The sequence below is a fragment of the Bufo bufo genome, chromosome 2 (genome assembly GCF_905171765.1).
Source record: "Bufo bufo chromosome 2, aBufBuf1.1, whole genome shotgun sequence".
NCBI lineage: Eukaryota > Metazoa > Chordata > Amphibia > Anura > Bufonidae > Bufo > Bufo bufo.
The window spans coordinates 412,379,262-412,396,363 of record NC_053390.1 but is presented as its reverse complement, the minus strand read 5'-3'; the positions used below and the strand labels follow the sequence as shown (position 1 = coordinate 412,396,363).

The window sequence follows — 17,102 nt, the reverse complement described above, 5'->3', positions numbered from 1 at the left end:
TTTCACACTGGCGTTTTGAATTCCGTTTGTGAGATCCGTTTCAGGGATCTCACAAACGGTTCAAAACGGATCAGTTAGGCCCCAATGCATTCTTAATGGATAAGGATCCGTTCAGAATGCATCAGTTTGGCTCGTTCCGCTTCCATTCCACTCTGGAGGCGGACACCAAAGCGCTGCTTGCAGCGTTTTGGTGTCCGCCTAGCGATGCGGGGCCAAACGTATCCGTCCTGACTTACAATGTAAGTCAATGGGGACGGATCCGTTTTCACTGACACAATATGGTGCAATTGAAAACGGATACGTCCCCCATTGACTTTCAATGTAAGTCAGGACGGATCCGTTTTGACTTAGACTTTTTTTAAAAAGAATAATGCAAACGGATCCGTTCTGAACGGATACAAGCGTTTGCATTATAGGTGCGGATCCGTCTGTGCAGATACCAGACGGATCCGCACCTAACACGGGTGTGAAAGTAGCCTTAATACAGAATGCTTTGTAAAATAGGTATGGAGGGGTTAACATTTTTTTTTAAATTTAACTCACCTCATCCACTTGTTCGCGCAGCCCGACTTCTCTTCTTTCTTCTTTGATGACCAGGAGGAAAAGGACCTGTGGTGACGTCACTGCGCTTATCACATGGTCCGTCACATGATCCATCACCCCTCTATCCCTATTTTACTAAGCATTCTGTATTAAGAATGCTATTATTTTCCCTTATAACAATGTTTTAAGGGAAAAAAATAAAATCTACACAACACCTAACCCAAACCCGAACTTCTGTGAAGAAGTCCGGGTTCGGGTACCAAACATGCAGATTTTTCTCACGCGCGTGCAAATAGCATTAAAACGTTTTGCACTCGCGCGGAAAAATCGCGCATTTTCCCGCTACGAACCCGCTTCCTATCCGGCCCTCACACGCGACGCCCGTGTGAAAGAGGCCTAAGTTTCTTAAAATGAAACTTCATACACACAAATCATTGACACAGTATTGATCTACTGTATTCTGCCCTCAGAGAGAACTGCAGAAATCTGGTGAGATATTCCATGTAACACTCATCAGAGTTTTTAACCTGATTATTTTTTTTCTTGACAATTTACATGGTGGCTCAGTGGTTAGCACTGGTGCCTTGCAGCGCTGGGGTCCTAGGTTCTAGCCCGAACAAGGATAACATCTGCATGGAGTTTGTTTGTTCTTATTTGCGTGGGTTTCCTCCAGGTACTCCGGTTTCCTCCCACACTCCAAAGGCATACTGATAGGGAACTTAGATTGTGAGCCCCATTGGGGACGGTTGGATGCTAATGTCTATAAAGCGCTGCGGAATATAGTAGCGCTATATAAGTGCATAAAATAAAATAATTAATAAAATCATTGACAGCTATTTTTTTATGTAGGATTTGCTAAATTATAATAACTCATAAAGATTATAATTGTTTACAACCCAAAATACTGATAAGTACACATTAGCAGTGTCCACCCTAAGCTATAAAATGCATATAGTTACAGTCACAATGATCTGTTCAAGCTCCTCCAACTTTGGCGATATAATCCAAGAGGATCTTTTGATTGCTTTTAAAATACAATGCACTATCCCTATAGTGCAGGGGTACTCAACTGGCGGACCGCGGTCCAAATACGGACCGCGGCCGCCAGTTGTCCGGACCCCGGCCATCCTTTAGAGTGCTCCTCCTCTCCTGCACACTGTACCATGCAGGAGGAGGAGCTTACCGGCGCACTTCCTCCTGTCCTACTCCCAGAGCGCTGAGCGCAGTGAGACATGTAGGGCTCCTCCTCTCCTGCACACTCTGGTACGTGCAGGAGGAGGAGCTTACCGGCGCACTTCTTCCTGCCCCAGGGGCGCAGTGAGAGACGGCTCTCTCCACATGCAGGCACCAGCGCTTTCATCCGGCACATGCCCGTGGAGGGAGCTTTCTCCCTCAGTGAATTATTACATAGGTGTATACCCAGCGTACGTAGAGGCACTTTTTATTGTATTTTACATTTAGTCATGAGAGACTATTGGCTGCCTTCTCTTGACGTGCGCTTTTTAATTTTTCAATCTTATTTGTACTAAAAATTAACTTTTATTTATTATATTTAATAGTTAGTGATTAACTTATTACTAGCCTGCTTAAATTATGTATTTAAAACTTTCACTGATGGACTTAAGTTGTGCTATACTCAATGTATTGATCGACTAGCAGCCGTTTGACAATGGTGGCTGCGACTAGATTCAGCTGGCAGGTTGCCTCTTATTGTGCTGAATAAATATAAGTATTTGCTATTTAGTCACAGTTGTTCGCAACATTGTCAGCAAGCTGCTTGGTTTATGTGACTATTGGCGCTATATCGTAGCATTATTGGTACTGCAGGTTCTGCGATAACTGCCTGCTGCCTGTCTTATCTACTGAATTAATACAATTGACAGTACAGTCTCACGCTGTACTGCCTTATTGGCAACGCGGTCACCTGCTGTACTCAGGACTGGCTACTCTATAGCCAGCGCTCTGATATTAGGTCCACAGTGTTCTAAAAACTTAGATTCTGCCCCCCCTCCTTCAGTGCGCTCACAGGTCCCTCCTCCCCTGCAGCAGCGGCAGCACGTAAAGGGAGCTTCAAGCTCCAAAGGACACTTACGTGCTGCTGGAGAGGGGAGGGACATCACCACTGCCACCAATTAAATAAATGTCACATTTGGGAAGGAAGGGGGGCGTGGAGAGGGCTACAGAGAGGCGGGAACACGTCACTGACTGCAGGAAAGGACTCCAGTCAGTGTTGTGTTCCCATCTCTCCTGGGCCATCTTCTTTAGGTAACCTGATTAAATAAAGTGATTAAGCCCCATCAAACCATGATAGTTTTGTTCCGCATCCAATTCCCATTATTGGGGCATTGGATGCGGACCCCTTAGTTTCAATGGAGCGGAAAAAGATGCAGACAGCACACAGTGTGCTGTCTGCATCTCTTGTGGCACCATTGTAATTAAGGGGCCGCATCCAATCCCCCAATAATGGGAATTGGATGCGGAACAAAACTATCATATGTCTGTTCTGTGGCTTGGGTTGCCACCCGGCCAGTAGTTCACCAGCAAGGCTGGTATTTTAGTTCCCTTGCCGGTGCCAGAATTTTCCTGTAGGGACTGTTAGGGTACTTTCACACTTGCGGCAGGACGGATCCGACAGGCTGTTCACCCTGTCAGATCCGTCCTGCCGCTATTTCGCCGGACTGCCACTCCCCATTGACTATAGCGGGAGTGGAGCTACAGCGCAGCATGGCAGTGCACGGCGTGAGGCCGCCAGACGAAAAAGTCGGACATGTAGTACTTTTAGTCTGGCGGCCTCTCACCGTGCTGCGCCGTAGCTCTGCCCCCATCCCCATTATAGTCGATGGGCACAGAGCAGCGGCACGGCGAAGTAGTGGCAAGATGGATCTGACGGGGTGAGCAGCCTGTCGGATCCGTCCTGCTGCAAGTGTGAAAGTACCCTTACTAATGAGCGCTTCCATCATGGAACGCCCATTAGTACAGCCTTTACCTCCACCGCTACTTGTGCTAGTAAAAAAATAAATAAAAATACGGTACCTCCACCTCCATTTGCTCACGCTGTGGAGAACACTCCCTGCTGACTAGAAGCTCAGGACAGGACCTACAAGACGTCATCACGTTGGAGCACCGGTCCTGAGCTTGCAGTCAGCAGCGAATGTTCACCGCAGCCAGGTGAATGCTAATTTTTTTAATTTATTTTTTGCAAAAGCAGAGAAGGGGGGCACTAATGGGGGCATTATTCTTACTGGGGGCATTATTCTTACTGGCCACTAATGTGGCCATTACTAATTCTGGGACTTACCCGGGGCGCTCCACTATAACTTCAGAGCGCCCCACGCGCATGGATCACATGATCGCATGGCATCTTTACTGTTGGCGTTCAGCTCGGACCTTCACCTGACTGCAGACCCAGGTATGTGGACCTTTAATAAAACTAGTTGAGTACACCTGCTATAATGCATTGCATTTTAATGTCAGTGCTATACTGACATTGACCAGCAGGCTGCACCAGAGAGGTACAGCCTGCTGGAAAACACTCAAGGCTGGCTTGTGACCTATACCATGCCCCAGCTAGCCTTTACACACATTGGCACCCCGCAATTGTATTTGCGGGGTGCCGATAAGAGACAAAGAGAGTCCGGTCCCTCTGTCACCATTTACATGTTGCGGTCCGGGCTGTAATAGCAGGAGTGTAGCTCTCATGTGAGCCGAGCTCCCGCTCTCCGCTGCACAGGTCTCTCGTGGAAAGGCTAGCTTAAGGCCCCTTAGTGATGGCCGTAAAAAGGCGTATTGGTGGTCACGAAGGAGTTAAAAATTCACAAACTTGAGGTTTGCGACTTTTTTACTCCAGAAAACTTGCATGGGGGCGGGGGAATCATAAATTCCTCTCTATATGTCATGAGTGGTAAGAGACATCCATTGAAGATACTGTCTGTGATAAAGTGTCATTTTATGCCACTTGCCCATAATCAATACCTCAATCTGAGGTAGCGACTTCTCTCCATTTCTCTAGCTCATTAACCACTAGTTAAACAGCCAAAGTCTAATGGGGAAATTTATTATAAGGGGAAAATTTGAAGTCAGTTTTTTCTTGAATCTGCGTTGGCGTACTTTATGCCACATTTATAAAAACTGGAGTGAGTAGTGTAAAAATGCAAAAAGCCACAACATTTTTTGGACAAGCAGGCCCAAAAAGTCACATAAGCCTCATTTTGCGATTTTTTGAAACCGGAATTCTGGAGTGAAGGCTATTGGAGTGAAGGGGTTATCCGAGATTAACAGCTTGGACCATAAGCACAGCTCTGTGTAACTTTGTGTTCTCCTTATAATGTATGGAAAGATACAGTGAAGTCATACAGGGATTGAGCTGCCACTGCAGACAGTGGAAGGGAGCTCCAATTGTAAAAACAGAGCCAAATGTTTAATAAAAATACACTCAAAAGTTGTAGAAAGACCAATATATATTATAAATGGGAATCCGGTGTGGGTGCAACTGCTGGGACCCCCACCAATCATGTGAACGAGGGTTCCCTTAACTGGAACAGCAGGTCAAGCATGAGCCCTGGCGCTCCATTCATTTCCCCCATGAATCATATGCTTATCTCCTAACTAAAGCTTATAAAATCTGCTATGCAAGATTAAGCAGTAATTATGGGGAGAGACATTATTCTGTATAATCTGACAGAAAACCAGTCAGAATATACAAAATAGAGTCTGTCCCTATGATCAGTGCTTTATCTAACATAGCATATATAAATATATTTTATGTTTGAAGGGGTTGTCTGGGTTCAGAGCTGAACCTGGATATATCCCCTTCTTCATCCAGGCAGCCCCTCTGAGATGAGCATCAGAGCATTTCATGCTCCCAAGCTCTCCCTTGCGCTGCACTGTATTGGCAGTCTTAGGCTGGTTTCACACGGGCGTTGCGGGTGCGTTGCGGGAAAAGATGCGGGTGCGTTGCGGGAACATGCATGATTTTTCCGCCAAAACATTGTAATGCGTTTTGCACACACGTGAGAAAAATCGGCATGTTTGGTACCTAAACCTGAACTTCTTCACAGAAATTCGGGTTTGGGTCAGGTGTTGTGTAGATTGTATTATTTTCCCTTATAACATGGTTATAAGGGAAAATAATAGAATTCTTAAAACAGAATGCATAGTACAATAAGGCTGGAGGGGTTAAATTTTAAAAAAAAATTATTTAACTGACCTAAATCCACTTGTTCGCGCAGTCGGCATCTCTTCTGCCTTCATCTGTGAGAAAAAGGACCTGTGGTGACTTCACTGCGCTCATCACATGGTCCATCACATGATCTTTTAACCATGGTGATGGCTCATGTGATGGACCATGTGATGAGCGCAGTGACGTCATCACAGGTCCTTTTCCTCACAGATGAAGGCAGAAGAGAAGCCGGGCTGCGCGAACAAGTGTATTAAGGTGAGTTAAATTATTTTATTTTATTTTTTTTAACCCCTCCAGCCCTATTGTACTATGCATTCTGTTTTAAGAATGCTATTATTTTCCCTTATAACCATGTTATAAGGGAAAATAATAATGATCGGGTCTCCATCCCGATCGTCACCTAGCAACCGTGCGTGAAAATCGCACCGCATCCGCACTTCCTTGCAGATGCTTGCGATTTTCACGCAGCCCTATTCACTTCTATGAGGCCTGCACTGCGTGAAAAACGCACAAAATAGAGCATGCTGCGATTTTCACTCAACTCACAAGTGATGCGTGAAAATCACCGCTCATGTGCACAGCCCCATTGAAGTGAATGTGTCCGGATTCAGTGCGGGTGCAATGCAAAAATCTCGCCCGTGTGAAAGAGGCCTTAATGTCACACGGTCACAAGAGGCCATGTAGCACTAGCTTAAAACCTAAATCATCATCAGATCTTATTGCTTTTACCTATGCAGTGTTTTTATACATATTCACCTGAGATATAAAGTATGGACGTCCATTAATGTGGTTTACCAAGGGTTGTCTGGGCTTTCTAATATTTTTTTGGGCCACATGGCTTCTACAGGTGAAGCATATTACATGCAGGTTGTTCTGAGGAAATTTGTAGCACACTTAAAGGGGTTTTCTGAGATTATTTTTTACTGATGACCTATCCTCTGGATAGGTGATCAGTATCTGATCTGTGGTGGTCCAACACCTGGGTCCCCCACTGATCAGCTGTTTAAGAAGGCAGCAGCGCTCCTGTGAGAGCTGCGGCATTCTCTCTGCTTTTCCTAGGCCAGTGATGATACGTTAATCGATCATGCGGCTTAGGAGCAGCTGAATTGAATTGGGCTGAGCTGCAATACCAAGCACATCCGCTATGCAATGTATGGCACTGTGCTTGGTAAGCTGCGAGGAGGCATTGGCGCACACTGGACCGCCACTACCTTCTTAACAGCTGATCGGCGGGGGTCCCGGGTGTTGGACCCCCACCGCTCAGATACTGATGACCTATCCAGAGGATAGGTCATCAGTAAAAAAAATAACTCTCGGAAAACCCCTTTAATCGTGCTATAGATTTTCTCAGCACAACCTGCATGTAATATGCTTCACCTGTAGATGCCATGTGGCCCATAAAAATATTAGAAAACCGCAACAACCCTTGGTTAACCACATTCGGCATAAATCACTAAGTATATGGACGTCCAGACTTTATATCTCAGGTTAATGTGTATAAAAACACTGCATAGGTAAAAGCAATAAGAGCTGCTGATGATTTAGGTTTTAAGCTAGTGCTACATGGCGACTTGTGACCGTGTGACATTAAGGCCTCTTTCACACGAGCGTGTCCGGATAAGGTCCGGATGCGTTGCGGCAAACCCGCGCGAGTAGGTACCCAATTGCAGTCAGTTTTGACTGCGATTGCGTTCCGTTCAGTTTTTATCGTGCGGGTGCAATGCGTTTTGCACGCGCGTGATAAAAAACTGACTGTGGTACCCAGACCCGAACTTCTTCACAGAAGTTCAGGTTTGGGTTCAAGGTTGTGTAGATTGTATTATTTTCCCTTATAACATGGTTATAAGGGAAAATAATAGCATTCTGAATATAGAATGCATAGTACAATAGGGCTGGAGGGGTTAAAAAAATAAATAAAAAAATTTAACTCACCTTAATCCACTTGTTCGCGCAGCCGGCATCTCTTCTGTCTTCATCTGTGAGGAATAGGACCCTGGACTACACTCATCACATGGTCCATCACATGATCCATCACCATGGTATTCAGAATGCTATTATTTTCCTTTATAACCATGTTATAAGGGAAAATGATAATGATCGGGTCCCCATCGTCTCCTAGCAACCGTGCGTGAAAATCGCACTGCATCTGCACTTGCTTGCGGATGCTTGCGATTTTCACGCAGCCCCTTTCACTTCTATGGGGCCTGCGTTGCGTGAAAAACACAGAATATAGAACATGCTGCGATTTTCACGCAACGCACAAGTGATGCGTAAAAAATCACCGCTCTTGTGCACAGCCCCATAGAAATTAATGGGTCCGGATTCAGTGCGGGTGCAATGCGTTCTCGTCACGCATTGCACCCGCGCGGAAATCTCGCCCGTGTGAAAGGGGCCTAAGACTGCCAATATTGTGCGGCCATAGCACAGAATGATACTGTTGTGGCACAGTACTCTAACAGGTTTGGATTAATGTTGACTGTGGTGTTGTAGGCACAGTATTTGGCAGATCGCAGCATGATCACATTCAATATTAGTAGGTGCATATTAAAGTGACATTCAGATTTAAACTCGCTGTGTAACCCTAGCTATAACATTTGACAACAGCATGTGATCACTGGTCTCGTTATAGAAGCATACAATATTATGCAGTAATAACTTACCTATAGCAGACTAATATGTGAAAAATGTAGGATAACGTGACTGCACTTGCCAGGAAAGTAGTGAAAAACCAAACACCTAAAAAACAAGTAAAGCAATAAAATGATGTGTTCACACTGTAGTTTTTTGGTGTGCATTTTGTGCTGTGATTACATCTTATTCATTAGAAAAAGGCCACTGTTCTGCTAAGATTAGCAAAAATTGCAAAAGCTTGCTACAGTTTTCCGTTAAACTACCGCACCAAAACCGCAGCGTGAAAACCCACCCTAAAAACCCTTCTCACACCTTGATGTAACAGTACATAGAAGGGACAAGAAGCAGTTTGGACAATGTGACATCAGGGGCGTACCACTGATGAAGCAGACTGAGGCGGTGGCTTCACGCGGCGCTCTGCTAGGATTGCAGATGGCGGCAATTTAACCTCCGGCTATGAATTTCTGCACTGCCCTGAATACAATAATATCACATAACTTTAGGGCAGTACAGGGATGGAGGCTAAGTTGTGGGGTTTATTGTTCAGCTGCTGTATAGCAGCTGTCTCACGTTTTTTTACGCAATCCGTGGCAAAAACATGACAAAACCCCTATACACAATAATCCCAATATCACTGTATTCAGGAGATGTTATAAGATTTTAATCACAAGTGCAGGTCACATTTGATCAAAAGGGAGCAGCCTGTAAGTGAATCCTGTTAAAATGGGAACTGCCCAGCCCTACTGATGTCCCCTATACTGGGTGTAATTCTCAGTATGTACAGTACAGACCAAAAGTTTGGACACACCTTCTCATTCAAAGAGTTTTCTTTATTTTCATGACTATGAAGGCATCAAAACTATGAATTAAGGCTACTTTCACACTTGCGTTGTTCTTTTCCGGCATAGAGTTCCGTCACAGGGGCTCTATACCGGAAAAGAACTGATCAGGTATGTCCCCATGCATTCTGAATGGAGAGTAATCCGTTCAGTTTGCATCAGTATGTCTTCAGTTCAGTCGTTTTGACTGATCAGGCAAAAGAGAAAACCGTAGCATGCTACGGTTTTATCTCCGGCTAAAAAAACTGAAGACTTGCCTGAATGCCGGATCAGGCATTTTTTCCCATAGGAATGTATTAGTGCCGGATCCGGCATTCAGAATACCGGAATGCCGGATCCGTCCTTCCGGTATGCGCATGCGCAGACTGAAAAAAAGGTGAAAAAATAAATGCCGGATCCGTTTTTGCCGGATGACACCGGAAAGACGGATCCGGCATTTCAATGCATTTTTTCGACTGATCAGGCATTTTTAAGACTGATCAGGATCCTGATCAGTCTTACTAATGCCATCAGTTAGCATACATTTTGCCTGATCCGGCAGGCAGTTCCGGCGACGGAACTGCTTGCCGGATCTCTCTGCCGCAAGTGTGAAAGTAGCCTAACACATGTGGAATTATATACATAACAAACAAGTGTAATACAACTGAAAATATGTCATATTCTAGGTTCTTCAAAGAAGCCACCTTTTGCTTTGATTACTGCTTTGCACACTCTTGGCATTCTCTTGATGAGCTTCAAGAGGTAGTCCCCCGAAATGGTCTTCCAACAGTCTTGAAGGAGTTCCCAGAGATGCTTAGCACTTGTTGGCCCTTTTGCTTTCACTCTGCGGTCCAGCTCACCCCAAACCATCTCGATTGGGTTCAGGTCCGGTGACTGTGGAGGCCAGGTCATCTGGTGCAGCACCCCATCACTCTCCTTCATGGTTAAATAGCCCTTACTTTCAAAGTTTTCCCAATTTTTTGGCTGACTGACTGACTTTCATTTCTTAAAGTAATGATGGCCACTCGTTTTTCTTTACTTAGCTGCTTTTTTCTTGCCATAATACAAATTCTAACAGTCTATTCAGTAGGACTATCAGCTGTGTATCCACCTGACTTCTCCTCAACGCCACTGATGGTCCCAACCCCATTTATAAGGCAAGAAATCCCACTTATTAAACCTGACAGGGCACACCTGTGAAGTGAAAACCATTTCAGGGGACTACCTCTTGAAGCTCATCAAGAGAATGCCAAGAGTGTGCAAAGCAGTAATCAAAGCAAAAGGTGGCTACTTTGAAGAACCTAGAATATGACATATTTTCAGTTGTTTCACACTTGTTTGTTATGTACAGTGGGATGCGAAAGTTTGGGCAACTTTGTTAATGTCATGATTTTCCTGTATAAATAGTTGGTTGTTACGATTAAAAATGTCAGTTAAATATATCATATAGGAGACACACACAGTGATATTTGAGAAGTGAAATGAAGTTTATTGGATTTACAGAAAGTGTGCTATAATTGTTTAAACAAAATTAGGCAGGTGCATAAATTTGGGCACCACAAAAAAGAAATTAAATCAATATTTAGTAGATCCTCCTTTTGCAGAAATTACAGCCTCTAAACGCTTCCTGTAGGTTCCAATGAGAGTCTGGATTCTGGTTGAAGGTATTTTGGACCATTCCTCTTTACAAAACATCTTTAGTTCATTCAGGCTTGATGGCTTCCGAGCATGGACCGCTCTCTTTAAGTCACACCACAGATTTTCAATTATATTCAGGTCTGGGGACTGAGATGGCCATTCCAGAACGTTGTACTTGTTCCTCTGCATAAATGCCTTAGTGGATTTTGAGCAGTGTTTAGGGTCGTTGTCTTGTTGAAAGATCCAGCCCCGGTGCAGCTTCAGCTTTGTCACTGATTCCTGGACATTGGTCTCCAGAATCTGCTGATACTAAGTGGAATTCATGCGTCCCTCAACATTGACAAGATTCCCAGTCCCTGCACTGGCCACACAGCCCCACAGCATAATGGAACCACCACCATATTTTACTGTAGGTAGCAGGTGTTTTTCTTGGAATGCTGTGTTCTTTTTCCTCCATGCATAACGCCCCTTGTTATGGCCAAATAACTCAATTTTAGTTTCATCAGTCCACAGCACCTTATTCCAAAATGAAGCTGGCTTGTCCAAATGTGCTTTAGCCCACCTCAAGCGGCACTTTTTGTGCTGTGGGCGGAGAAAAGGCTTCCTCTGCATCACTCTCGCATACAGCATCTCCTTGTGTAAAGTGCGCCGAATGGTTGAACGATGCACAGTGACTCCATCTGCAGCAAGATGATGTTGTAGGTCTTTGGTGCTGGTCTGTGGGTTGACTCTGACTGTTCTCACCATTCGTCGCTTCTGTCTATCCGAGATTTTTCTTGGTCTGCCACTTCGAGCCTTAACTTGAACTGAGCCTGTGGTCTTCCATTTCCTCAATATGTTCCTAACTGTGGAAACAGACAGCTGAAATCTCTGAGACAGCTTTCTGTATCCTTTCTCTAAACCATGATGGTGAACAATCTTTGTCTTCAGGTCATTTGAGAGTTGTTTTGAGACCCCCATGTTGCTACTCTTCAGAGAAAATTAAAAGAGGAGGGGAACTTACAATTGACCCCCTTAAATACTCTTTCTCCTAATTGGATTCACCTGTGTATGTAGGTCAGGGGTCACTGAGCTTACCAAGCCAATTTGCTTTCCAATAATTAGTTCTAAAGGTTTTGGAATCAATAAAATGACAACAGTGCCCAAATTTATGCACCTGCCTAATTTTGTTTAAACAATTATAGCACACTTTCTGTAAATCCAATAAACTTCATTTCACTTCTCAAATATCACTGTGTGTGTCTCCTATATGATATATTTAACTGACATTTTTTATCGTAACAACCAACGATTTATACAGGAAAATCATGACGATTAACAAGGTTGCCCAAACTTTAGCATCCCACTGTATATAATTCCCCATTTGTTAATTCATAGTTTTGATGCCTTCAGTGTGAATCTACAATTTTCATAGTCATGAAAATAAAGAAAACTCTTTGAATGACAAGGTGTGTTCAAACTTTTGGTCTGTACTGTATATATAATATATATACACTGCACTTTACCACTTCTCTTGTCCTGTATACTCTAATAAACACAGCCATATATCTAGATTTATACAGGATTCACAGTGTCTGCTGTTATATAATATATATATACATACAGGTACCACACAACACCACTCAAACAAAAAAATTAGGCAGCACTCCATTCTGCACAGTACAACTTCTCCTGTCCTGTATACTGGGTGTAATTTTGCATATCTGCTCATATGTATATTGAGTGCAATTCTCAGTATCTGCTGTTATTCTGTATATATGGACACTGCAAAGTACCACTTCTCCTGTCCTGTATACTGAGTAATTCTCAGTACCTGCTCTTATTCTGTATATATATATATATATATATATATATATATATATATAAAGAAGAAAAAGAAAGAAGCAGCACTCAAAAAATATATGCGGGTGCAAAAAGTCCTCCTTATAAGACCTGTGACCAAGGTCCAATTGTGAACATACAGCAAAAACGAAGGCAGCACTCCAGGTTGTGAAAAGAAGTGGAAGGTTTATTCACCCAACCAGCAGCAACGTTTCAGCTCTCTCTATGGAGCCTTTGTCCAGCTGAGTAACATGTGCATAATGGCATACATAAATAGTGACAGTAATTAACATGATTACAAATCAATTCCAATAGTCATAGACATAAATAAGATGAATATAAAAATAACAATCATGTAAATGGTATAATTCATCCATACAACTAGTATATATATAGTGACGAATAGGTGCATATAAAAATATACATGGTGTAATTCATATTGGGTACAATATGCCCTAATCTTGCATAATTGGTGATTATTACAAATGTGAACAGATGTGTAAGTATATTGAAAAATTACTTAAAAACCTTTGAATGGGTAAGAGGCTGAAGCGGCATGGTGGAGACTGCTGGCGTCCGGAAACCGCAGCGGCGCATGCGTCGCACCGTATATTATCGCGAGACTTGTACCAAAACTGAGTAACGTTGCTGACCATAACAAAGATGGCCACAATGGAAACATGAAGTAAGGGCGCATGCGCCACAAGGCGTTAACGCCCATCCAGCTTGACACAGCACTAGTTGATAGAATGTATACCGCATATTTAGCAGAGAAGCCGATCCATAGATCGGGGGCCGGCGGTTCAATGCCGGTCACCGTCAGGACATCCGTCTTGACAGGTGGGCGTGGCTCTCATACCAGCTCCACCCTGTCGTCCAGATTTATCGGCGCATCCGCTCCAAAACGCTCGTACCTGTCATGTAGTGACTAGTCCAAATGAGGGATCAGCCACAACAGACTGCAGGAGCGTAAGGATCCAATGCATCGGTAACCTTAATATGGTGAAAATATATAAAAAAGAAGGAAAATTAAAGCAGGATTATCCAACCGTCCGTGTGATGTGACCCCAGTCCCCCTTACAGGGGCTAAAGCCACAGCAGGCAGACAGGGACAATCACTGCACCTTTCAGCAACGCAAATAAGTACAAGAATGTGAATAAGGATCGCCGACACAGTTCCTCCAGTCTTCACCCCAAATGTCCATTCATAGTATAAAGTCATAGTAAGATCCTGTATAAAACAGAGGAGATAAGGAGAAAACCAATTAGATAAATAGCACATGTTATTTTCCATAGACGTAATCAGAAAAAGAAAGGACATGCATAATCAGCAATTAAACAACCCTAAACTCCACATTTAGGCCCTGAGGTTTCAGGGTGCCCAAAGTGTAAATCCAGTATAGTTCACGTTTTTTCAGTAATTTGACACGATCACCCCCTCGTCTGGAAGGAGTTATTTGTTCCAGAATTCTAAATCTTAGGTCATTTTGTGTGTGTTTAGCATCAGCAAAATGTTTTGACACTGGGAGATCCATTTTTTGTTTCCGAATGGAATAGCGATGTTGATTGAGACGAGTTTTGACGTCCCAAGTAGTCTCCCCAATATATAAAAGGTTACAAGGACAAATCAGCAAGTACACAACATACGACGAATCGCACGTTAGGTACTGTCTGATTTTAACATTCTGTCCTGAAATTGGATGGAGAAATGTATCACCTTTCAGCATCAGCTTGCAATTAATGCAGTTGTAGCATGGGTAACAACCCTTCCTGGTGGATCCAAAATAAGACTCGCATGTCTCCCTGGATGTGCCAATATCTGATTTGACCAGTCTGTCGCCTAAATTGCGACTGCGTCGATAGGAGCAAAGAGGTGGAGCCTTAATAATGATCCGAAGTTTGTGCTGTTAAGAGAACTAAAGGATATTCTGATTAGAGCAAAAGTGAAAGGTATAATTGATGACAACATTTTTTCATTTTTATATTGTGACAAGCCGACAACGCCCATTTTATATACTTTACCGAAAATACACAAATCTCTGACTCCGCCCCCGGGACGCCCCATCGTCTCGGGCGTGGACTCATTGTTTTGTAAGGTAGCCATTTTCCTTGATAAAATCTTGCGTCCTTATGCAGCAGCATCACGTTCCCACATCAGAGATACCAATGATTTTTTAACCAAAATTGCAGATCTGTCCGTACCAGAGGGGGCAATACTGGCTTCATTCGACGTGATAAGCCTTTATACCTCAATAGAACATGAGTTAGGTATACGAGTTATCGAACAGACTCTAGAAAAGACACAATACAGTACTGACTGTCAACAGTTCTTGAGTTCCCTTCTCAGGTTCATCCTGACTAGGAATTATTTCCTATTTCAGGATGACTTTTTCCTACAATTGCGTGGTACCGCGATGGGGTCCAACGTGGTGCCGACTTACGCAAATCTTTACATGTCCCATCTTGAGGAGTCTGTCGTCTATGTGTGCCACCACTTCAGCCATGTGCTGGGGTGGTGGCGATACATCGACGACATTTTCCTGATTTGGGTCGGCGCCACGGAGGACCTCATCGCCTTCCACGTTTTCCTTAATACCATTGATCCTAGTGTGAAATTTACACTCTCCCACTCTGAATCTACAATACAATTTTTGGATACCCAGGTCAGCATCCAAAATGACAAGCTAATAACCGACCTGTATGTAAAACCAACCGACAAAAACACACTGTTGCGTTACGAGAGCCACCATCCAAAACCTATGCTTAGGTCACTCCCTTTTAGTCAACTTCTTCGTGTGAAGAAAATTGTGCAAGATCCAGCACTAGTTGATGGTAGATTAAAAGAGATGGGCCAGAAATTCCAGATACGTGGTTACCCTAAAAAGCTTATCCAAGAACATACTAATAGGGTGAAACCCCTTACTAAAGAGACTATTAAGGCGGGACTAGGTGATCCTAAATGATCCCAGCCCCGGATCCCTTTTGTCTCTGAGTATAATACCAATAGTACGACTATTGCGGCCATTATCAGAAAGCATTGGCGCATTCTGGCTAGTAACTTTGAACAAATTGAGGAGTTTAAGGCTCCACCTCTTTGCTCCTATCGACGCAGTCGCAATTTAGGCGACAGACTGGTCAAATCAGATATTGGCACATCCAGGGAGACATGCGAGTCTTATTTTGGATCCACCAGGAAGGGTTGTTACCCATGCTACAACTGCATTAATTGCAAGCTGATGCTGAAAGGTGATACATTTCTCCATCCAATTTCAGGACAGAATGTTAAAATCAGACAGTACCTAACGTGCGATTCGTCGTATGTTGTGTACTTGCTGATTTGTCCTTGTAACCTTTTATATATTGGGGAGACTACTTGGGACGTCAAAACTCGTCTCAATCAACATCGCTATTCCATTCGGAAACAAAAAATGGATCTCCCAGTGTCAAAACATTTTGCTGATGCTAAACACACACAAAATGACCTAAGATTTAGAATTCTGGAACAAATAACTCCTTCCAGACGAGGGGGTGATCGTGTCAAATTACTGAAAAAACGTGAACTATACTGGATTTACACTTTGGGCACCCTGAAACCTCAGGGCCTAAATGTGGAGTTTAGGGTTGTTTAATTGCTGATTATGCATGTCCTTTCTTTTTCTGATTACGTCTATGGAAAATAACATGTGCTATTTATCTAATTGGTTTTCTCCTTATCTCCTCTGTTTTATACAGGATCTTACTATGACTTTATACTATGAATGGACATTTGGGGTGAAGACTGGAGGAACTGTGTCGGCGATCCTTATTCACATTCTTGTACTTATTTGCGTTGCTGAAAGGTGCAGTGATTGTCCCTGTCTGCCTGCTGTGGCTTTAGCCCCTGTAAGGGGGACTGGGGTCACATCACACGGACGGTTGGATAATCCTGCTTTAATTTTCCTTCTTTTTTATATATTTTCACCATATTAAGGTTACCGATGCATTGGATCCTTACGCTCCTGCAGTCTGTTGTGGCTGATCCCTCATTTGGACTAGTCACTACATGACAGGTATGAGCGTTTTGGAGCGGATGCGCCGATAAATCTGGACGACAGGGTGGAGCTGGTATGAGAGCCACGCCCACCTGTCAAGACGGATGTCCTGACGGTGACCGGCATTGAACCGCCGGCCCCCGATCTATGGATCGGCTTCTCTGCTAAATATGCGGTATACATTCTATCAACTAGTGCTGTGTCAAGCTGGATGGGCGTTAACGCCTTGTGGCGCATGCGCCCTTACTTCATGTTTCCATTGTGGCCATCTTTGTTATGGTCAGCAACGTTACTCAGTTTTGGTACAAGTCTCGCGATAATATACGGTGCGACGCATGCGCCGCTGCGGTTTCCGGACGCCAGCAGTCTCCACCATGCCGCTTCAGCCTCTTACCCATTCAAAGGTTTTTAAGTAATTTTTCAATATACTTACACATCTGT

General features: G+C 43.7%; 1 protein-coding gene across 3 annotated transcripts in view; it reads right to left on the bottom strand.

Moving 5' to 3' along the window:
* LOC120989283 (stimulated by retinoic acid gene 6 protein-like) overlaps window positions 1–17,102 on the bottom strand; it is a 173,371-nt gene that overhangs the window by 45,451 nt on the left and 110,818 nt on the right. For all 3 annotated transcript variants that reach the window (XM_040417282.1, XM_040417279.1, XM_040417280.1), the window contains exon 11: window positions 8,383–8,458. In XM_040417282.1, coding sequence (XP_040273216.1) covers window positions 8,383–8,458 — 76 coding nt within the window. The remainder of the gene's footprint in view (window positions 1–8,382; window positions 8,459–17,102) is intronic.